This window comes from Capsicum annuum, chromosome 2 (assembly GCF_002878395.1).
Source record: "Capsicum annuum cultivar UCD-10X-F1 chromosome 2, UCD10Xv1.1, whole genome shotgun sequence".
In the NCBI taxonomy this organism is placed as follows: Eukaryota; Viridiplantae; Streptophyta; class Magnoliopsida; order Solanales; family Solanaceae; genus Capsicum; species Capsicum annuum.
Window position 1 is genome coordinate 124,469,787 of NC_061112.1, and position 21,910 is coordinate 124,491,696.

Below are 21,910 nucleotides of genomic sequence, written 5' to 3' on the forward strand. Positions count from 1 at the left end.
TATTTTTTATTATTAAATTTGATATATTAAAAATAATATGAATTACATAATTTTTAATTTTTTTTTTTTTACAAAAACACCCTTTATATATATATGTTGGGAAGAATACGAAATTTTTTTTGAGGAATAATAATATTTTTAATTATATTAATGTATGTATTGGATTTATTACATTGCTAATATTATAAATTTTAATATATGAATGATACATATTTCAATATATAATAAAATATTAGTTTTATATAGGTGAAAAAATATACCAAAGGACGTAGTAGTAGTTTTCATAACGCAATCCATCCTACCATATTCTTTTACTGGGATTTCCAATTTGGGTTGTTGAAGGACTATTTATTCAGTGCACTATTAAAGACGGTGACAAAAAAAAAGTAGGGAGTACAAATTTTCCCCCTCTTTGTAGGATGAATCTGAATAGTTTTGTCCGTTACAGATTTTAGTGAGTAAATTTTTACAGGGAAAAACTTACAATGAACTGGAAGGAAATTGGTGGAAATTCAAATTAGCAATAATACTTAGGATTCCCCTTTCTTAATTAAAAAAATAAAAAAATAAAACAAGACTTTAATCACAAATTTATAAGCTCGAGAAAAACATTTTTTAATGCTACAACTACTGCTGAACAATGATGAATGCTAAAAAAGGCCTTTTCCTGAAAGCTCTGTACCAAAATCTTTCTTTTGGGTATTTAACTTTTTGGATCCAAATGGTAAATTTAGTACTCATTTTCTCAACCTTTTTTCTTTCGGTGGCCATTACTCCAGCTTCCATGAGTCTTCTTTCACCTAAAGGTATTAACTATGAAGGTAAATATCAAAACTTTATTATGCATTTCTTGTTATTCCCATGAGCAATCCTAACTTTGTTGCTTACTACTATTGTTTATTTTAGTTTTCATAGTTTAGAGTGGTAAAGATTAGAACTTTACTACACCCCTTGAATAATCCAAACTTTGTTGATTTCTTGTTAGAGTGTGTTAGCGTCCCACATTTGTTGGGGAATGAACTGGTGATTTGAATATGGGACTTATGCAGTTCTTTCCTCATGAGTGATGAATTGGGATTGAGGTAGGTCCAAGTGTCATATCTTTACATGTTATCCGAGCTAGTATATTCCCGTTTGGGCCCTAGTCCACATTTCAGTTGGGACTGAGTGTGAAAGAGGTGTTAGAGTGCGTTAGAGTTCCACATTGGCCGGAGAATGGACTAGTGATTTGCTTGCTTATATGGACTTAACATCTAGTCATTGCTCTCCGCGTGAGCTAGCTTTTGGGGTTGAGTTAGGCCGAATGTGCCATATCTTTACACTATTTATAAGCATTTGTTTATTTTTGTTTTCATAATTTAGTGTGGTAAAGATTAAAACTTTAACAGATTTATTGAATTTATTGTGGGGTAAGCAGTGGCTGCATTGATGTCTATGAAGAATAAAATGAGAGATGAATATCATGTGTTAGATGGATGGGATATAAATTCTGTTGATCCTTGTACTTGGTATATGGTTGCTTGTTCTTCAGAAGGCTTTGTTATTTCTCTGTGAGTTTTCTCCCTTTCTATTACATTTTGTCCATTTCTTTTTTCTTTCCCCTTTCTGTGAAGAAATTATTTTTAAGCTTTGGTTATTTATTCTTGTCAGTGAAATGGCGAGTATGGGGCTATCTGGCACACTTTCGCCTAGTATTGGGAATTTAACTCATCTTCGGACGATGTGAGTAAGATTGATTTGACATGAATTTCCCACTTCATTCTTATTTTGGTGTGCCCCACTTTATGGGAGTATACAGGGTATGTTGTTGTTTGATTCTTATTTTGGTGTGATGCTGCTCAAATATTTCTTGGAAATATGCTAATAAATATGGTGTTTAAGTTAAAATTACATAGTGCTTGGTTTAATAATTACCAATACTATTAAGAGTGACAATGAAGTGCTTTAATTGCGAGATATGTTGAAAAATATCCTTTAAGATGATTTGTTGAAAGTCATTTTTAATGGTTTCTGTTGTAGGTTGTTGCAGAATAATAAGTTATCTGGTTCGATTCCTGCTGAGATCGGACAGCTCTCTGAACTGCTGACCCTTGATTTGTCTGGTAATCAGTTTGATGGAGAAATTCCTAGGGCGTTGGGTCGCCTGACTCGTTTAAGTTACTTGTGAGTGTAGGCTAAACTCTTTTGTTCTATCTTTATTACTCATATGTTACAGTTCTACTTGTTGGCTTTCTATGTAATTCTTTGGTGTGTCAAATCCTCAGGAGGCTTAGCAGGAACAGACTGTCTGGACAAATTCCTAAACCTGTGGCATACCTTTCAGGTCTTTCGTTCTTGTATGTCTTCCATCCATGACATTTATATGTCTAATACAAGTGCTAGGTGAGAGTTAAATAATCTGTGCGTGATGTTGTGTAGGGACTTATCATTCAATAACCTTAGTGGTCCAACTCCAAAAATTTTGGCCAAAGACTACAGGTAAGATTCAGGACAAAATAATTCTATCTGCCTCAATGTTTGGTCCTTTACGTTATCAGTTTTATCGGTGGACTGGAAGAATCCTTCGGGTCTCTAGTTTGATGGATCAAGGAATTCAGGGATTACACTTTTATTATGAGGAGGATGGTATTTGCCACACAAGTGTGCCAGAATCTTATTCATTAATGGAGTTTAAGATATACACCTAGATCTTAAATTCAACTGCGAAATGGAAGTTTGATAGAATGTTGCATTTGCGACATGCCATATGGCGCAGTGCCATACATAATTTTCTCTCATAATAAAGTTGTGTTTTCTAAAGTTTTCGTAATTGTCAGTCTTGCGTTACTGTTAGTTATTGTGGTGTGCCCCTTCACTAGAAACCAACAGTCAGTTCTTACAGACCTGAAAGTAATATCTAAAATCTCATTATCAGGAAAAAAACAATATCCAAATCTCATTATCAACCAAAAAAAGAATAAAAATAAAAGAAGTAATGTCTCAAATCTTATAGTTTGAAGTGCTATCTTCTTGCCTGGTTTAAGAGTCTCCATGATGTTATTTTTATTTGTGTACACTTCCGATATTGCTAATCTGCTAATGTCAAGCAGAATATTTTCCTTGAGATAGTGTCTGATGTTATAGAAGTTTTCTATCATACTTGCAATGCTTATTGTTTATCTCCTCGGCACCATCCTTTCAACCTGCCATGTTCTTTTGTATTCTATTTTCAGCTTATATTTTGGTTGTTTGCTTAGTATTGCAGGAAACACCTTCCTTTGCTTTGCATTGACCACGCAAATTTGTGGGGGTGTGCCGAAACAAGTAAATGGTATTGTTGAAATCTTACCAGAACTTGTCATGGTATTGAGGATGAAGCGTTTTGATCAAACTCTATTTTTACCACGCAGAAACAAATTCAGACAGGAAGATAAGCAATCATCATAGATTGGTTGTTTCTGTTATTGTTGGGGTCAGTTGCACATTCATAGTTACAATCATGCTTCTTGTTTGTTGGGTGCATTGGTACAGATCTCGTGTCCTCACAGGATATGGTAACTACAGGATCAGAAACACATCTCTTATCTCTCGAACATTAAGCCTAGATACATTATGAGTTTCTGATATTTTGGTCTGCAGTACAACAAGATTGGCCACTGGCCACTGGCCACCTGAAGAGGTTTTCATTCCGTGAACTGCAAATTGCCACTGGAAATTTCAGCTCTAAAAACATACTAGGACAAGGTGGATTTGGAGTAGTCTACAAGGGATACCTTCCAAATAGGACAGTTGTGGCTGTCAAAAGATTGAGAGATCCAAGCTTCACCGGAGAAGTGCAGTTCCAAACAGAAGTTGAGATGATAGGGTTGGCTGTGCATCGGAACCTTCTACGTTTGTACGGATTTTGTATGAATCCTGAGGAAAGATTACTTATATACCCTTATATGCCTAATGGGAGTGTTGCCGATTGCTTGAGAGGTTTGCTTTGAAGTATATTTGCTTGCAGCTTTTGCTGAACCAGTTCTTTTTTCTTGTCACAATTGATTTCTTAAACTGATCAAGTTTCACCGGTGAATTCAGTTATTCCTATTGCTCTCAATGTTAATCTGGCAATAATTCTTGAAAGGTCATGGTTATGGAAATTGAGGACTTTGTGCAATATTTTTATTGTTCTACGTCTGAAAACCCAGGAATCTATGAAAACGACTTCTGATTGATTAGTTTAAATTGTATTTACATTGCGAATATTTCTTGTGCAAGTGGAATTAAATCTGCGTATCAACATATCAATCAACTATGCTTCAAACCCAAACTAGTTGCTAACAGTTTCTACATTAGTCCCTTTATGTGCATGAGCTTTACCATTGTCTTATTATTATTTTTTCACAGTTTGCTGAAAGTTCCCCTAAACTTACATGTTAAACTTAACATTTTGTGTGATTTTCTATCCATCTTCTAAAACTCTACAAGTCATTTATGGTATTGACTTACATCATCCACGAATGAAATAAATTGTTACTTTGCAGTAAGGTAACAGTTGTGTTGTTATTAATTTTTGACATGACAATTTACAGTCAATTTTTAGGTATATGAATACAAAATTAAGTAGGAATTTATATTGGGATGTAAGTGGATTAGCTTGATGTTGTGACTCTGTCATCTTTTGCTCTATTCTCTCATAATCTTTGGTTATCTACCAGACAATGGCCGGGATAAACCATTTTTGGATTGGAGCAAGCGCATCAATATAGCTCTTGGAGCTGCCAGAGGTCTTCTGTATTTGCATGAACAGTGTAATCCTAAAATAATTCACAGAGATGTTAAGGCGGCTAATATTCTCCTGGATGAAAGTTTTGAAGCTGTTGTTGGTGATTTTGGTCTTGCTAAGCTTTTAGACTGTAGAGATTCGCATGTTACAACTGCAGTTCGTGGTACTATAGGTCATATAGCCCCAGAGTATCTATCAACCGGCCAATCATCCGAGAAGACAGATGTCTTTGGATACGGGATTCTGCTTTTGGAACTCATTACAGGACACAAGGCATTAGATGCAGGAATTGGTCAGGGCCAGAAAGGAACTATTCTCGACCGGGTGTGTAGCTTCTAATCCTCCTACTGTTTGAAGCTTTATATAGTTGTGTGTATATAGTTTTTAAGTTTATTTGATTAACCAGTTAATAGCTAGTCTTCATGCAGGATTTTGTTTGAGTCATAATCAAAACCACTATTTGAAATTTTCCCTAAAGTTAAAAATTGTTTTTTCTGCTCACTGCATTATTGGGTTCATGATCTGTAGGGCTATTGGACAATTTATTCAAGGGTTTTTGAATATCTCTTACTGATTAATGTGGTCTTCAATGAATCAAAATTATTGCTGTGTAATAATGTTACACTTGGCATACTTTAAGCCCTTGAATAACTTATTTAGTTAATATTTATTGCGTTATCATGTAAGTATGAACAACCATATTCAATGAATAGCTTTCTGAGAAAAGGTAATTGTTCTATGCTTCTTCAGTCATGATTTTTCTTCCCTTTCAGGCTATTTTATGTGGAGTAGAGATTTCAGAACATGATAGAGCTCAGACTTTGTTATGTATATTATTTTCCTATTCATCTGACAACCTGTCCAATTTACAGGTCCGGAATTTATTGGAGGAAAAGAAAGTGGAAATGCTTGCGGATAGGGATCTAAGAGGATGTTTTAACACAGAGGAGCTAGAGAAAACACTTGAAGTGGCTCTACAGTGTACTCAATCTAACCCCAATAATCGGCCTAAGATGTCAGAAGTTTTGAGAATCCTGGAAGGCATTACAGAACAAATGGGGCATGTGGACGAATCACAAGGTGTAAGCAACGTATGTGAAACAAGGGCTTTCAGCTTCTCTAGGAACTTCAGCGATATTCATGAAGAATCCTCGTTTACATTTGAACCAATTGAGCTTTCAGGACCCAGATAACAAAAGTAGCCTGCACTAGCCTTGTCATAATAAGTATGCAATTTTGATATACCTAGTTCAGCCATACATTTGCATATATTAATGCTTTAAGTCTGTCCTAGCACTCTGTAAATTACTGTAATTTGTAAATTTGATTGCAAAATATTCATTATTTTCTTGATAGTTCACAACCTGTGCTAGAACTAGCTAAACTTACCTCATTTGGAACTTCATTCTATAGAAATGACAAACTGCCATACTAGTTCCACTGTGTCCGTTGAAAGTGTCTGATAACATCAGGTTTATGTGTTTCAGAGGCTTGATTCTTAATACGTAATATTTTGTAATGAGAGAAACAAGAACCTAGTTGAAGGATTTTCTCCTCGGATTTTGCGTGCCTGTTGTTGGAGAGTTTACTATGGAGTTGAGACAATGCAACTTTTTTTCATATTGAACTTTTAAAGATACTTAAAACAAACCTATGGAACTATCGACTTTCATTAACACCAATAGCTGAAGCAATCCCATTGAAGAGCTGCTAGGAATACTGATGAGATGAATACTCAAAATTAAAATTTATCCTAGTGTCTTGAAATCAAGAAATTACTGTTGATGTATAGAATATTGTGGAGTTGCTTGTTGAGCTTCCTCATGGCACCAAGGAAACTACTATTGGACTCCTAACAAAGTGCTTGGATGAGGTCCATTTCAGAAATCCTTGAACGAACGTGGCATTAATGCCTGAAATTGATCGGTTAAAGGTTACTTGATATGTTATCTTCTGGTACATTTCTGAGAAGTGCAAGGTGGAAGGCTCAACTTTAACATCAACTCCTTGGGGTGGCACAATTTCCAGAGCATAAGATGAGATTGGCTCGCCAACATTGGTCACAGTCCTTGTATATGCTTGTAAATCAGATCCAAGTCTAATTGAAAAGGATGGATAGTTTAGTGCTGCTTCGGGAATGGTTGATGAGCAATTAACATCTTGTAAAACGATCAAACTAACAGCTCTACTTGGGTACAACCCACATAAATATGGTTTATAATCATTTGGTTGGATGTCATAGATCAGCCCCGGATCATTTGCTCTTAATGGGTTAACGTGGCCTGCACCAGTAGCAAAGAAGTCAGCACGGAGGCCCCTTTCATCTTCAATGGGATTGTTTCCAAGGTTTACCAGATCAGCAGTTGTCATGAGTGCAGACTTGATAGCAGATGGAGACCATTCTGGATGTGCACTCTTGATTAATGTTACAACTCCTGAAAGGTGAGGACAGGATATTGATGTGCCAGACAGTGTGTCAAAGGTAGACTTTGTGTTGTTATTGTTCTCCACAGATGTTGGCCATGCTGCAAGGATGCTAATACCAGGACCGATAATATCAGGTTTCAATATGCCAGGGCTTTCTGGAAAAGGTCCTCTAGATGAAAAGGCTGCAACTGCTGGAGCATGATCATCTCCAAATATAGTTCCTTTAAACAAAAACGAAGCCATGGGGGTTGCCGTTGAGTTCATATAGGCTTTGATCTTCAGGCCATCAAGAAAACTGATGTGTGCTGCTGGAAGAACATGAGGTTCAGCTTGTACAGTGAAGCCTTGTGGCTCCTCATTCATGAGTATCATTCCAGCACCCCCAGCATCCTTCACACAATGTCCTATATCAAGTCGTTTTATCTTACCACCAGCTTCGCAAAAGACAATCTTTCCCGTCACATCAATATTTTTCAAAGACTCGGCACTGCAAAATGGGGCCATCAAATCACTAGTATTTGTTCCAGGGAAAACTAATGGAAGCAGAGTTTGATAGAAGTCTTCAGGTTGGAAAGCTGATTCACCATCAATTTCCTCACCGTTCCCCAGAAGTACAGTCGCCCTTAGTTTTCTATCAGTGGTGCTAGCACCAATAGTGAGAAGCCATGGAGCTCCATTTGCTACTGTGCCATGTTCTGGACCTGTATTACCAGCTGTGGTGCTCACAAGAATGCCATTTTGAATTGCAGTAAATGAACAGAGTGCAATAGAGTCTTCCCAGAAAGGTCTAGAGATATCGTCAATGGAAATAGAAATTACATCAACACCATCTTCGATTGCAGCATCCATAGCAGCAAATGTGTCACTCTCAGAACAAGCAGTGCTAGCGTCACAGACTTTATACATGGCAACATGAGCAAGGGGAGCCACGCCGGAAGCCGTCCCATTAGCAAGGCCAAAAACATTCGCACCGTTGACAAAGTTTCCAGCAGCCGTGCTTGACACATGTGTGCCATGTCCATTCTCATCCAAAGGCGTCCCATTTCCGAACTCCTGGAAATATCTTGCTCCAATGAGCTTGTTGTTGCAGGCCGTAGTAAAGTTGAATTCACACTTGCCTTTCCACTTTGCCGGTGGAGGAGGCACTCCTTCGTCATGGAAAGATGGATGATCGGGTGTTATCCCAGTGTCTAAAAATCCTATAATCATACCTTTACCATAGTTTATACTTTCCCAGAAGCCTAAGTTCTGGTGCAGCCCCATGAAATGAGTACTATGGGTGGTTCGTGCATGCAACAGTCTTTGTGGCCGCACTGATATGATCCCTTCCATTTCCTGCAGTAGCTCTGCTTCTTCTGGTGTTAGTCTAGCGGCAAAACCATTAAGCACATAGCGATAGGAGTAAACTATGCGCGAGGAGGAGGAATCTTTTGGAATTGTTTTCTTTGGCGGAAGAAATGAGTGGTGCCACGTTTGTAAACTATCCAAGTCAGAGAAAAGTTGGCCATGAAAAGACTCAAGATGGACTATGTATATATCAGAGTTGCTCTGCTGATTGGTATTACTTGCATGTATGAGTGAAGAAGAAAGACTGAGAATAAAGATGACACTTAAAAGAAGTTTCAAAGCCATGTTTATCAGTGCAAACTAATGAGCCACAGTTCCTGTAAGCCTGATATATATATTGTTAATTTCTTCTGGCTGCTTTTTTTGTCATTTCTTTCACAGGATCTTCAGTATAGAAGTAGTCAAAAGAATTCTAGTGACGCTGAAGTTTTGAGAAGGAAGTGATTGGTTCTGTATTCTCCAATTGGCTTGAAATGCAATCTCTATTTGAGCTAAGAAATGAAAGCCTAAGACAAGCCATTTGGAGCTTGCTTTGGCTGTTATTGCAATTAAAAAAACTTTTCAACTAGGCGGCTGCGAAATAATTTTAATTATTTAACATGTTTAGCTTGGGAATTAACCAATGATTTGCAGGCTGAAGACTGTTTCTTTAGTGCAGGAGGGATCTATTCTGATGGAAATACAAGCATTCTAGATAAATTCAAGAATCACTTCTCTTCTACATGGTTAATGTAAGATATTTGTGGGGTTTTCTCAGTTTTAGCAAAAGATATAGAACCTTGAGCTTAATTATGAAGCAGTAGAGGACTACTGCAATATGATTAACAAATTACTTTAATTATTGTTGCGCACTTGCACTCTTGATCAATTATCCTCAAGGACGTTTGCTTTTCTAGCTGAAAAGCAAATAATAAAACATTTATTGAGGAGAATATCTCATAGTAGATTTGTACTTTGTTTGCTGGCCATGTCACATATTGTGATTTGCTTTCTGTTATGAATGATAAGTTCATATGTTGCTCGGTGAATGCAGGATTAGAGGTAATAAAACTCCTAGAGCATGATATCCAATGGAAATGTAAGCACAAAGGAAGATTTCACAAGCAACATTTGTTAAAACTTGAATTGTTCCAGTTCATTTATTTTTTATACATTCTTTTGGGGAATTTGAAGGGGAGCCTTGGAGTAACGGGTAAAGTTGTTGCCATGTGACCAGGAGGTCACGGGTTCAAGCCTTGGAAACAGCCTCTGGCAGATATGCAAGGTAAGGCTGCGTACAATACACCCTTGTGGTGGGGGCCCTTACCCGGACACCGCGCATAGCGGTAGCTTTAGTGCACCGGGCTGCCCTTTACATTCTTCGGGGAAATTTATGCAACAAGAATTAGCATATTCTTATGGACACCGTTTAGAGAACTCATTAATCAGCAAGGACTAGACGTTCATAAACTCAGTGTCAACTGATTACCTAGGCTGGACAATATTTTAGAAAAAGATCTGTTACAGTGTTAGCTCACAACTTGACTGTGAGATATAAGTCAACAGATTACCTAGGCTGGACAATATTTTAGAAAAAGATCTGTTACAGTGTTAGCTCACAACTTGTCTGTGAGATATAAATGTTCATGTTATTATATAATGTGTACAATGTGCCAAAAATTGATAACTATGTATTGGCTTCAGAGGAGGATTCAGGATTTAAGCTTTACGGGTTCTAACTTTAAGGTTCTTAGCATTGAATTCATTATATTTTTAAAGTTACAAGTTCATATCAACTATTTATTGCAATTGGATACACATAATTTATGCTTCGCATAGGAAGTATTGGGTTCACTATGCAAGTATTCGGTTCAAATGAATCCAGTAATTTGAAGCTGCATCTGCCGTGATTGGCTTTAAAATAGGCCAAGATTAAATAAACTCTTGGCTAATAGTGTAGTTTAACTAGTTAACCATATTGTTTGCCATTCATTTTAAATAAGGTTACCAATAACAGATTTTTAATGTATAGTAGTAATCCTTGTCCTTTTTGTGAGTTCATTATGTATACATTTTTACAGCATGTCAAAACAGTTTTTAAGGAAAAGATACCCATTTCGATATTCAATCACAGAAACCTATAGAAAAACTCGAAACCAAAATGAGTGGCTTCTAAATGAAAAGGGAAAATCTGATATGCTAACTAGGGAAAGATTATATTCCAAGGCTCGAAGAAGATACATCCCTAATGGTGCATGGAATATCGTTATGAAAAATGGATATTGATTGATGTATGAAAATTTTCCTCATTACTCAAAGGTAACTACGATTGGGCTCCTAACGAAGTGCTTGGATGAAGTCCATTTCAAGTATCCTTGAACAAAAGTAGCACTGATGGTTGAAGTACTTGATCGGCTAAATGTTACTTGATATGTTTTCCTCTGGTTCAACTTGGATAAATTCAAGAGAGGAGGGTCAACTCTCACATCAACTCCCTGGGGTGGTACAATCTCCACAGTATAAGATGACACAGCTGCACCAACATTGGTCACAGTCCTTGTATATGTTTTAGCTTCTAATCCAAGTCTAATTGAAAAAGAAGGATAATTTAGTTTTGATTCAGGAATGGTTGATGAGCAGTTCACTTTTCTCAATACAAACATACTTACTACTCTGTTTGAGTAGTTTAAACCACACAAGTAAGGAACATAATCCTCGGGTTGAATGTCATAGATTAAGCCTGGATCACTTGCTCTTGACGGATTAACATGTCCTGCACCAGTGGCGAAGAAGTCAGCAGGAACACCCTTTTCATCCTCAATTGGTTTGTCACCGAGGGTCACAAGATCGGGTGTCGTCATGATTGCTGATTTGATAGCAGCTGGAGACCAGTCCGGGTGTGCACTCTTTACTAATGTTGCAATTCCAGATACATGAGGACAAGACATTGATGTGCCAGATACAATGTTAAAAGTAGATTTCGTATCTGTATTGTTCTCAATGGATTTTGGCCATGCAGCAAGAACGTTAACACCAGGACCAATAATATCCGGTTTCAAGATGCCAGGACTTGCCAAGTTTGGGCCCCTGCCTGAAAAGCCAGCAACTGCTGGAGCATGATCATCTCCAAATATGGTTCCCCTGAATAAAAATGTGGCCAGAGGGTGTGCTGTTGAATTCATATAGGATTTGATCTTTAGTCCATCTGCATAGCTGACGTGAGCTGCTGGAAGAACATGTGGATCGGCTAAGATGGTGAACCCTAGTGATTCACCATTCATGAGTATCATTCCAGCACCACCAGCATCCTTCACAAAATGTCCCTTACCAGTTCTAGTAATATTACCACCAGATATACACAACACAATTTTTCCCTTGACATCTATATTCTTCAGAGACTCCACGCTGCAAAATGCAGCAGTCGGATCACTGACATTTGTTCCAGGAAAAATGAGTGGTAATGGGGTCTCGGAGAATTCTTTGGGCTGGAAAGCTGACTCCCCATCAATTTCTTTGGCATCTCCAAGACGTATTGTCACTCTTAGTTTTCTATCAGTGGTGCTTGCACCAACAGTGAGAAGCCATGGAGCTCCATTAAACACAGAGCCTGGCAGAGGACCTGCATTGCCAGCTGCGCAGCTGATGAGAATACCCCTTTGCATAGCGATAAATCCACCCAGTGAAATAGAGTCTGACCAAAAATTCGTAGAATTTTTGGCAATGGAAAGTGATAGTATATCGACTCCATCTTCAATTGCAGCATCAATAGCAGCCAATATATCGCTTTCCGAGCAGATAAGAGTAGCATTGCAGACTTTATACATGGCAACGTGTGCAAGCGGTGCCATACCAGATGCTGTGCCATTAGCTAGGCCTAAAAAGTTGGCCCCATTCATGAAATTTCCAGCAGCAGTGCTTGAAGTATGTGTACCATGACCATTTTCATCTAGTGGCGTCCCATTACCAAATTCATGGAAATATCTTGCTCCAACTAGCTTGTTATTACAGGCTGTAAAGTTGAATTCACACTTTCCCTTCCACCTAGAGGGTGGAGGGGGCACTCCTTCGTCGTGGAAGGATGGATGGTCGGGCGTTATTCCACTGTCTAAAACTCCAATTATCATACCTTTCCCATAATTTGATTTTTCCCAGAAGCCTAAGTTCTGGTGTAGCCCCAAGAAATTTGTACTATGAGTTGTTTGTGCATGCAGTAATTGTCGTGGCCGGACTGATATTATCCCTTCCTTGTCTTGAAGTGCTGTTACTTCTTCTGGTGTTAGCCTAGCAGCAAATCCATTTACGACGTTGCGATAAGAGTAAACCATACGTGAAGAGGAAGAATTGTCTGTGTTTGAGGGCAAAAATGAATGGTGCCAATTATGCAAATCTTCAAAATTTGAGAAAAAATGACCACCATCAGGTGACTCTAGATGAACAATGTAAATCTCTTTATTATTTTCATGACTTGCAAATATGACTATGGAATGAAGAAGAAGTATGGAAACAACACTTAGATAAACTAGTGCTGGAGTCATGTTTCTTGTAGGTATGTTAATGAACTTAATATTTTTTCTCTGCAAGAGAATAAGTAAAATCACGTCTATTTATAATAGTGCAAAACTTATTTTAACTAGAAGCTAGGGAGTCTATATGAATACGCCTACATACAAATCTCTGTGAATTAAATTCTAAACAATTTTGATTTCTTACTACTTTGAATTCTTCATAATAAGTGGACGTTGTTCTGGTGTCCTATTTTGAAGTTATCGAAAGAGTTAATTCAGTGGAGATTTGAGAAAGGAACTGTTGATTTTTTTAATGTATGTTCCAATTGAGTTGATTTGAAAATTCCTTTTTGACTATGAAATAAACGCCACAGGACTAGGCATTTGGAGCTATTTTGGTTGTCAGCCGAATACACACAACTACTTATTTTTTTTTTTTTTTTGTAAAAAATCAATCATTTGCAGGCTGAAGACTTTTGTCACATAAATAACAAGTCAAATGGGCGGGTCGGACTGAACTTTGGGTAGGTCAAAATGAGTTGAGTTAATAAATAGATGAGTTGTTAACGGGTCCAAAAGTAGCTTGACTGAAATGGTTTGTACTCAATGGACTAAAATGCGGGTCATAACCCAACTAGTTCAATTCTTGCTAAGTTTTAGTACCTAATGAAATTATCTTTTCTTTGTTATGGTTATATATAACATATCAAATAAAAAAATATCTTTCTAAAAATATTTTGACAAAATTTCTCAAATCAATTTGGACTACATATAAGCCCAATTTTGATGGGTTGGGCAGAAATAGAGTGAACTAATAACGGTAGGTTATATTTTCATGACTAATTTTACCACCTCTATCCACAAATGCATATTTTTCCCATATGCCCAATCATCTTTTCTTCCGATTGCATCATTTAATAAAAGAAACTTAATTTTGACTAGTGATAACTGTTGACAGTTAAAAATACCAAAGGTCACTCATTTTGCAATATAGTTGCAGAGTCAAAAGTAACAAACTTTACAAATCTATTTCTGCTTGCACTTAACTTTTCTAAAAAAAATTCAGATTATATGTATTACGGTAAAATGGATTTGTTTTCAAGTACAACCTTTATTTAATGCATGCTCCAATCTACTTCAGAAATTGTGTTACAAAGTCTCAAGGGAAATAATATACATAATTATTCCTGGAATTTATTGATCAATATTGAAGACGCCTGATGGCGCTTTCACTGCTCCAAAGTAACTGCAACGGGACTTCGAACAGAGTGCTTATCTGATGACCATTTCAAATATCCTTGCACAAAGTTCGCGTTGCTGACAGTGCCAGATGCTGAACGTTTAAACGTCACTTGATAGGTCATGCTCTCCTTTACTTCAGAAAAGTGCAAACTGCTAGGACTCACAGTTATCTCAACACCTTCAGGTGGTGAAATGTCCACATTGTAAGTCGAATTAGCCTCACCTACATTAGTCACAGTCCTTGTATATTCCTGAGTATCTGATCCAAGTGTGATAGAAAATGAAGGATAGTTTAGCTCTGCCTCGGGTATACTAGTTGTGCAATGAACCTTCTTATGCAAGATCGTGCTAACTTGTTGAGCTGTGTAGCTTAAGCCACATAAGTAAGGCACGTAATCGTGAGGCTGGATGTCATATATTAGACCAGGATCATTTGCTCTGGACGGATTCACATGTCCTGCTCCAATTGCAAAGATGTTAGCTGGTAAATGTCTTTCATCCTTGATTGGTCTGTTGCCAAGATTAACCAGATCAGCAGTGGTCATAATTGCTGACTTAATAGCAGCTGGAGACCAATCAGGATGAGTACTTTTAAGCAAAGCTGCAACTCCAGCAAGGTGAGGACAAGCCATGGATGTCCCAGAAATCATGTTAAATGTCAAGTTTGTATGAGTATTATTTTCTATGGAGGTCGGCCAAGCTGCAAGGATATTGAATCCGGGTCCAATAATATCTGGTTTTAATATGCCCGGACTTGGTCTGCTTGGGCCTCTGGACGAAAAGAAAGCAACTGATGGAGCATGTTTATTTCCAATTACAGTGCCCTTAAATAAAATACTGGCCATAGGGGTTGACGTCGAGTTTATATAGGCTATGAGATCTTGTGCATCTGCATAGCTGATGCGTGTTGCTGGAAGAACGTAATCATGTGCAGGTATACTGTAACCTTCTGTTTCTTCATTCATTAGGATCATGCCAGCGGCACCAGCATCTTTCACAGGCTGTCCTTTTGCAATTGCTGTCGCCCCACCCGTTCCGCACAACACTAATTTTCCTTTAACATTTGTAAGATATTCTGGGCTACAAGCAAAAGCACCAAAAAGCCTGATATGCAATGCCGGATAGACAATTGGTAGTAATGTTGGAGGGAAATCATTTGGTTGAGAAATTGATTCACCATCATATTCTACGCCGTTTCCAAGTGCCACAGATGCCTTTATTTGTCTATCAATCGTGCTAGCACCGACAGTGAGAATCCAAGGAGCTTCATTAGATAAGGTAGCATTATTTGGACCCTCATTTCCAGCTGAGCAACTTACGAAAATTCCCTTTGCCATAGAACTAAATGCACCAAGTGCCACATTGTCATCCCAAAAAGGTCCAGAAATTCCACCAATGGAAATGGACATGATATCAACACCATCTTCAATTGCAGCATCCATTGCGGCCAACATGTCACTTTCAGAACACAGGCCGTTTGGATCACAAACTTTATAAATAGCCAAGTGAGCACGGGGTGCAATGCCAGCTGCTGTGCCATTAGCACTGCCAAACACATTCGCGCCATCAACGAAATTTCCAGCTGCTGTGCTTGAAGTATGTGTACCATGCCCATTTTCATCTAATGGCGACCCACCTTCAAGCGACAAAAAGTCTCTTGCGCCAATGATCTTGTTGTTACATGCTGTGAAGTTAAACTCGCACTTCCCCTTCCACTTAGCAGGAGGAGGAGGCATTCCTTCGTCATCAAACGAAGGATGTTCCGGATAAATTCCAGTGTCCAACAGACCAATTATAACACCTTCACCATAGTTAGACGTATTCCAGAAGCCTAAGTTTTGGTGCAATCCTAAGAATTTTGGACTGTGAGTTGTTTGTACTCGCAATACCCTTTGAGGTCTTATGGAAATAAAGCCATCTTTCGTCTCCAACGCCTTCACTTCATCTGGTGATAATCTTGCCGCAAAACCATAAAAGATATTTCGATAGGAATATATAACGCGCGAGGACACATCAGACAATAATGAATACTGGTGCCAGGCATGTAAATGTTCAGGTGACTCAACGCGAACAATATAGATTTCTGAATTACTCTGATGAGAAAGATGATCACTGGCTAATATGATTGACAAATGAGAACTTACAATGAACAAGAACGTAATTAGGAAAACCATCAACGCCATGTGTTTGGAATGGTGTCAAAACTCTTCTGAAGAACTTCATTTTATATTGGTTTTTTCAGCTGAGATAACTATGGCTTACTTTTTGTCATAACTTAAAGAACTTAAGGATAGAACATTGGTAACTTCAGTAGCTTTGGACTACAACTCATCTCATTGTACAGGAATACAACTTTCCTAGTAAATAACAATCTAAGCCTTGTTTTAACGTTTTTCAAGATGTATGTTTATAGTATTGGTTTCAAAGATGATCAGTACATCTATTTCCTGCAGAATATACTACAGAGGAATTCATTTCTGCCGAATCCGACATCTACAGCTATTGTATCATGCATATTTTGAAATAAAATTTTTTACTGGGGAGGCAAATCTAATGCAATGGGTAAATGACTCATTATGCAATAACAAATTATTTAAAGATAATGGTCAAAAACACACCTGATACAAGTGCAACTAGCTCAAGACCATTCACACATAGCCAAGCTCGAGAGTTACAAAAACCCCAAGCCATGTTCATGCAAATGGCCGTGTGTGAGTGTGTAATTAATTCATCTAAGGGATTCCATGTTTTGAAATGTGAAAAGAGTCTTTGAAGTGTAAGTTTATTACACTCAAAAAGAAAAAGAGCGTAGTAACACCTGTTTTTTATTACACTCCAAGGCCACCCAAGACCAAGGGTAGAATGGTCATTTTCCTTTCATTTTGTGGAGTACTATATATAGACAATAATAGGGCTATTTCTTGGACTTAGTTCATTATTGATATTTCACTACACAAGTCTTGTAATATTTTGAGAACTTCTCTCTCTTGTTCTTGAGAGTGAACCCAAAACTACACAACAAAGTGTAGTAACACTTTTGTTATTCTTTGGCTAGAAACTTGGGGTCTTGAGGTTCATGAGTTCCTCTTGATTCAAGTAAGAATTTGGTGTAAATATCTTTTAGTCTTAGGGTTCTAATCTTCATGTTAGGGTTCTTAGATTCTAGGATATTTTGTGTCAAATTACTATCCATCATTTTCTAATCTTGTTGTTTGTGTGTTGATTTAGTGAAGCCGTGTGGGGCTCTTTCGATTCACTATAGTTATTGCAATCTTGTGTTATTTATCTATCTTGTTGAATATTGTTGTTGTTTCCATAAAAACCTAGAGAAGCCGAGTGGGACCTTTGATTCTCTAGTGATGTTGTTCGTGTGTTAGCTTGAATCTCTTGATACACATTTAATCTTATATCATTTGGTATCAAAGCTCAAGGCTAGGTTTTTTTCTTACAAAATCAATCTCGGGAAGCTCTTACCAAAAAGTGTGTTCTTGAACATTTTGATCGAAAATTGGTTGTAGATTTACAAAAAATTTTACTTGTTTAGTTTGTTTCTTGTGTTGGTTTCTTCCTCATCAACACAAAAAGTTTCTAAATCTAAAGTTGAGCTTAATTGAAGAGAATTGTTGTTGTGAAAACTTGAAGTGGCTGAGAGTTTTGACTTGCGTTGGGGCGTTGGAAGTGACCATTGAGGTGTATTGTTGTTATGTTCTTGAAGGTATTGATGTTGTGTTCATCCTAAACTTCTTCTCATCTTATGTTTTAACTTCTATAAAGAGAAATAGATCCAAAAAGTTTGTAAGACAAAATTGAAAAAAATTGTTTGTGAGAAGACTTGCCAACATCATCTTTTCAATACTTGACAACCACTTTTCCTTCAAACAAGGAACCTTGTCTTGTGGGATTAGTGAGGTCAAACATCACCTTTTGGGTTTGAAAAAAAGAAGTTGAAAAAGGTTACAAGACCTTATCTTTTCCATCCCAATAAAAAGTCATTTATTACAAAAGATCTAAGGGGACTAAGACTTCAAGTTGATGAACTACTTATGTGGACCCGCGGCCAATGACATGCTGCCACATCACCCAAGTTACTGTTCACGTGATAATTAAGCTCAAATTTGGATGTTATAGTTTCTAATTATTGATTCCTAGTTTCCTCTAACTGACTTGATAACTAATTAACAAACTAGTACATTCCTACTAGCGTGTCAATTAGTCCCTTGAAGCCTTGTGTTCGTGTCAACGTTTGTTTGTGTGATTTTGTCATTTGAATACGTTGTAACTCTTGGCTCTAGTCCGATGAGAATTCTTTGAGTTTAAAATAAGAATCCATTTCGGGCAAGAGCATACTCATACCTTATGGATTCACGGGTTCCTAGCTAATCTACAACACTTATGGAACTTGAGTGTGAGTGAACCAAGAAAGTGTGAGTAAGGAGAGGGATTTTAAACTAACTTGATTGTTGCTTGTGTAGGTGATACCTTGAAAATGGAGGGAACCACATCTCAAACCGTGGATTCTAATGAAATAGAGAATATGAGGGTCACTCTTGAGGCTATGACTTGAGCTCTTGAAAGATTGAGTACGAAAGTGGGAGCCATAAGAGGAGAAGTGACGACTATTAGTGGGAGGTTATAACAAGTGGAGAGTCAAAGAAACTCTCGTCCTTCTAATTCTCTACATGTTTCATCAAGTGGACTTGATAGAAATTCCTCCGCCACCGTTACTCCCGAAATATGGCCATAATTGCCAAATCCTTCACTAGCTCCACTAAATGCCACAAGCCAAACCACTCATAACCCTCTAAATCGAGACTCCAATAGACCAACCCATCCCCAAACTCCTCAAGTTCCGCAAGAGGTACTCGGACATCAAATGCCTCCACAAAATCCAAACCCCCCTTCCAAGCTCCACTAAACCAAAAAGCACCACCTCCACAAAATCTAATTCCTTTGAATCAAGTTCTAAATGTCCAAAACCGTCCCATCCACCTTGAGGAGTATGGTAGAGAGGATTATAAAGAGCATGGAGCCTTTGACGATGCCTATATGAGGGAGGAGGATATGAGAGGGGGTCGTGTGGATGTAAGGAGATACCGAGGGTATGGAGAAAGGAGAAACCAACACCTAGAGAGAGACGTAGGCATCAATACCATCAAATTGAGCCTATTTATCTTTAAGGGTGAAAGTGACCCCGAGGTGTATATCGCTTGGAATCAGCGTGTGATAAGGTATTCTAAGTGAATGACATTTCAGAGGAGAAAAAGAGTTGTTATGCCATAGCCCACTTTGAAGGCTATGCTAACACTTAGTGGGAATACATCAAGTGGTTTGGCAATGAGTTGTAGATAGGCAACCACCACCATGGTTTCGGTTAAGGTATCTAATGAGGCAACGCTACCTTTTCGAAAGTTATTGTCATGAGTTACTTGTGAGGTTGTACAACTTGTGGCAAGGGAATCGAAGTGTTATGGTATACTATGATGAGTTTTAACAACTTATGTTGGAGTTTGACCATCGGGGAGAACAAATAGGCCATGACATTATTCGATTTAAGTGTGGGTTGAACAAGGAGATTGCTACTCACTTGACTCTTCATAAGTTTGATACCGTTGAAGGCATCTTTCAAGCGGCCGTTGAAATTGAAAGAGAACTTAAGGAAAGAACAAGTTACAAAGTCAAGGGTCAAGCACCCTCGGGTTGGCCGAGGGGTAAGGAGGTTGCTTCCTCCACCATGGGTTGGCACAAAAACAAAGACCAACCTACCACTACAAGACAACTCGAGGCTAAGGCAATGCAAGAATATCCACCAAGGCAAGAGGCTCACAAGTATCCTAATCCTAAGGGGTTCCAATGTTTCAAGTGCCAAGTTTGGGGACATAAAGCCAATGAATGTCCAAACCGATGTAATGTGATCCTAAGGGAAGGGAGATTGTATTACCTTGGTGAGGAAGTAGGTCTTGAAAAAAAAAGAATGAGGCCGAGCCTCAAGATGGAGAGGAACCCAAAAATGAGCCACATGATGATGATTGTGAGGATGCTTATCCGCAAGAAGGGGAATGTGTGTTCCAAACTTTGTAGTGAGGCGTGCCATGATTAGTAAGGCGATAGATGATCATAGCCAATGGGAGAATCTATTCCATACTAAATATCTTGTGAAGGAAAGTGTGTGCACTATGGTGATAGATAATGGAAGTTATGCAAATATGGTTAGTGTTGCAATGGTGAACTTTTTAAAATTACCAAATACACCTCACACTCGTCCTTACAAGTTGCAATGGTTGAATGAATGCAGTGAGTTAAAGGTCATAAGAAAATGCGTGATACGTTTTAAGGTATCCAACTACCATGACGAGGTGCTTTGTGATATGATACCAATACAAGCTTGTCACATGTTGTTAGGAAGGCCTTGGCAATACGATAGGTCTACCAAACATGATGGAAGGTTCAATTGATATAAACTTGAGAAAGATGGATGAAAGGTCGCTCTTTATCCATTATTGCCTTCCCAAGTAAATAAATTACACTAAAATATGTGGGAATTGAGGAAAAAGGGAAAAAAGGTTGAAAGTGAGGGGAAAAAGGAGGAATCCGAGAGTGAGGGAGTAGGGGAAGCCGAGGGGTCCCTAAATTATAAGGGGCACGGGAGCATGGTGATGATGGCTAGGAGGAAGGAACTATTTGTGGATCATGACGAGGACACTCCGATGCTTCTCTTGGCTCATTGTTTTAATACTAACCCCGCTACCATTTCCATTTCTCCTCTTATTTCTCATGTTTTGCAGGATTACGAGGATGTCTTCCCAATGGAATTGCCGAAAGTATTACCTCCAATTCGGGACATTGATCACCAAATTGATTTTGTGCCGGACTCATAATTGCCCAATAAATCGGCTTATAGGAGCAAACCAACGGATATCAAAGAATTGCAACGCCAAGTTGAGGAACTTCTCAACAAAGGGTATATCAAGGAGAGTATGGGCCTTTGTGCGGTTCCGGTGCTACTAGTTCCTAAGAAGGACGGGACTTGACATATGTACATTAATTGTCGATCCATCAACAAGATAACGGTAAAATATCATCACCCTATTCGTAGGCTAGATGATATGCTTGATGAATTGAGTGGTTCGTGTTTGTTTTTTAAAATTCATTTGAGGAGTGACTATCACCAAATCCGTATGCAACCGGGAGATGAATGAAAAACCACCTTCAAGACCAAATTTGGTCTTTATGAATGCATGGTTATGCCATTCGGCCTAACAAACACTCCAAGTACTTTCATGAGGCTAGTGAATCATGTGATGAAGCCATTTATTGGAAATTTTGTTGTTGTTTACTTTAATGATGTGTTGGTGTATAGTAAGTCCTTAGATGAGCATGTAAAACATTTTTAATGTGTGTTTTATGTCCTCCGAAAGAGAAGTTATATGCTAATCTAGAAAAGTGTTCTTTTAGTGTCCATGAGGTTGTATTTCTCGGGTTTGTGGTGAGCTCAAGAGGGGTCGAAGAGGAGGAATCTAAGATTGACGCTATTAAAAATTGGCCAACTCCCAAAACCGTAGGAGAAGTGATAAGCTTCCATGGATTGGCTAGTTTTTATAGACGTTTTGTCAAAGGATTTAGCACCATTGCCGCCCCCTTGACCGAAGTGATTAAAAAGGATTGG

General features: G+C 38.2%; 4 protein-coding genes across 7 annotated transcripts; 1 reads left to right on the top strand and 3 right to left on the bottom strand.

Annotated features, from left to right (window-relative positions):
* Positions 1 to 371: 371 nt before the first annotated feature.
* LOC107859255 (probable LRR receptor-like serine/threonine-protein kinase At5g45780) lies at positions 372 to 6,140 on the top strand. 4 transcript variants are annotated; one of them, XM_047406834.1, is made up of 11 exons: positions 372 to 821; positions 1,418 to 1,550; positions 1,651 to 1,722; positions 2,020 to 2,163; positions 2,265 to 2,323; positions 2,419 to 2,478; positions 3,245 to 3,310; positions 3,390 to 3,533; positions 3,619 to 3,957; positions 4,680 to 5,071; positions 5,620 to 6,140. In XM_047406834.1, exons 1-11 carry the CDS (start codon positions 641 to 643, stop codon positions 5,938 to 5,940), a joined length of 1,911 nt encoding a protein of 636 aa, XP_047262790.1. In that variant the 5' UTR covers positions 372 to 640; the 3' UTR covers positions 5,941 to 6,140. The 4 variants fall into 4 exon arrangements, with proteins under 4 accessions (XP_047262790.1, XP_047262791.1, XP_016559676.2 ...); XM_016704190.2 differs by having other exon boundaries at positions 374 to 821; positions 2,265 to 2,336; positions 3,237 to 3,310; XM_047406837.1 differs by lacking the exon at positions 372 to 821 and adding an exon at positions 850 to 1,082 and having other exon boundaries at positions 2,265 to 2,336; positions 3,237 to 3,310.
* A 428-nt stretch (positions 6,141 to 6,568) lies between these two features.
* Positions 6,569 to 8,806, bottom strand: LOC107858105 (subtilisin-like protease). The gene has a single exon (XM_016702832.2). It carries the CDS (start codon positions 8,804 to 8,806, stop codon positions 6,569 to 6,571), a length of 2,238 nt encoding a protein of 745 aa, XP_016558318.1.
* A 2,003-nt stretch (positions 8,807 to 10,809) lies between these two features.
* LOC107858104 (subtilisin-like protease 4) lies at positions 10,810 to 13,054 on the bottom strand. Its single transcript, XM_016702831.2, has one exon. It carries the CDS (start codon positions 13,033 to 13,035, stop codon positions 10,810 to 10,812), a length of 2,226 nt encoding a protein of 741 aa, XP_016558317.1. The 5' UTR covers positions 13,036 to 13,054.
* A 1,027-nt stretch (positions 13,055 to 14,081) lies between these two features.
* LOC107859254 (subtilisin-like protease) lies at positions 14,082 to 16,431 on the bottom strand. Its single transcript, XM_016704188.2, has one exon. It carries the CDS (start codon positions 16,428 to 16,430, stop codon positions 14,235 to 14,237), a length of 2,196 nt encoding a protein of 731 aa, XP_016559674.2. The 5' UTR covers position 16,431; the 3' UTR covers positions 14,082 to 14,234.
* Between the last annotated feature and the right edge of the window lie 5,479 nt (positions 16,432 to 21,910).

What these genes read in the sequence shown, in the direction of transcription:
- LOC107858105 (XM_016702832.2), bottom strand. Translation starts at nt 8,806, where the DNA reads ATGGCTTTGAAACTTCTTTTAAGTGTCATCTTTATTCTCAGTCTTTCT.
- LOC107859254 (XM_016704188.2), bottom strand. Translation starts at nt 16,430, where the DNA reads ATGGCGTTGATGGTTTTCCTAATTACGTTCTTGTTCATTGTAAGTTCT.
- LOC107859255 (XM_016704190.2), top strand. Translation starts at nt 641, where the DNA reads ATGATGAATGCTAAAAAAGGCCTTTTCCTGAAAGCTCTGTACCAAAAT. An exon ending in CTTTCAGGTCTTTCGTTCTT is followed by an intron (nt 2,337 to 2,418) that starts GTATGTCTTCCA and finishes GATGTTGTGTAG; the next exon opens with GGACTTATCATTCAATAACC. An exon ending in ATTTTGGCCAAAGACTACAG is followed by an intron (nt 2,479 to 3,236) that starts GTAAGATTCAGG and finishes TTGTTTGCTTAG; the next exon opens with TATTGCAGGAAACACCTTCC.
- LOC107858104 (XM_016702831.2), bottom strand. Translation starts at nt 13,035, where the DNA reads ATGACTCCAGCACTAGTTTATCTAAGTGTTGTTTCCATACTTCTTCTT.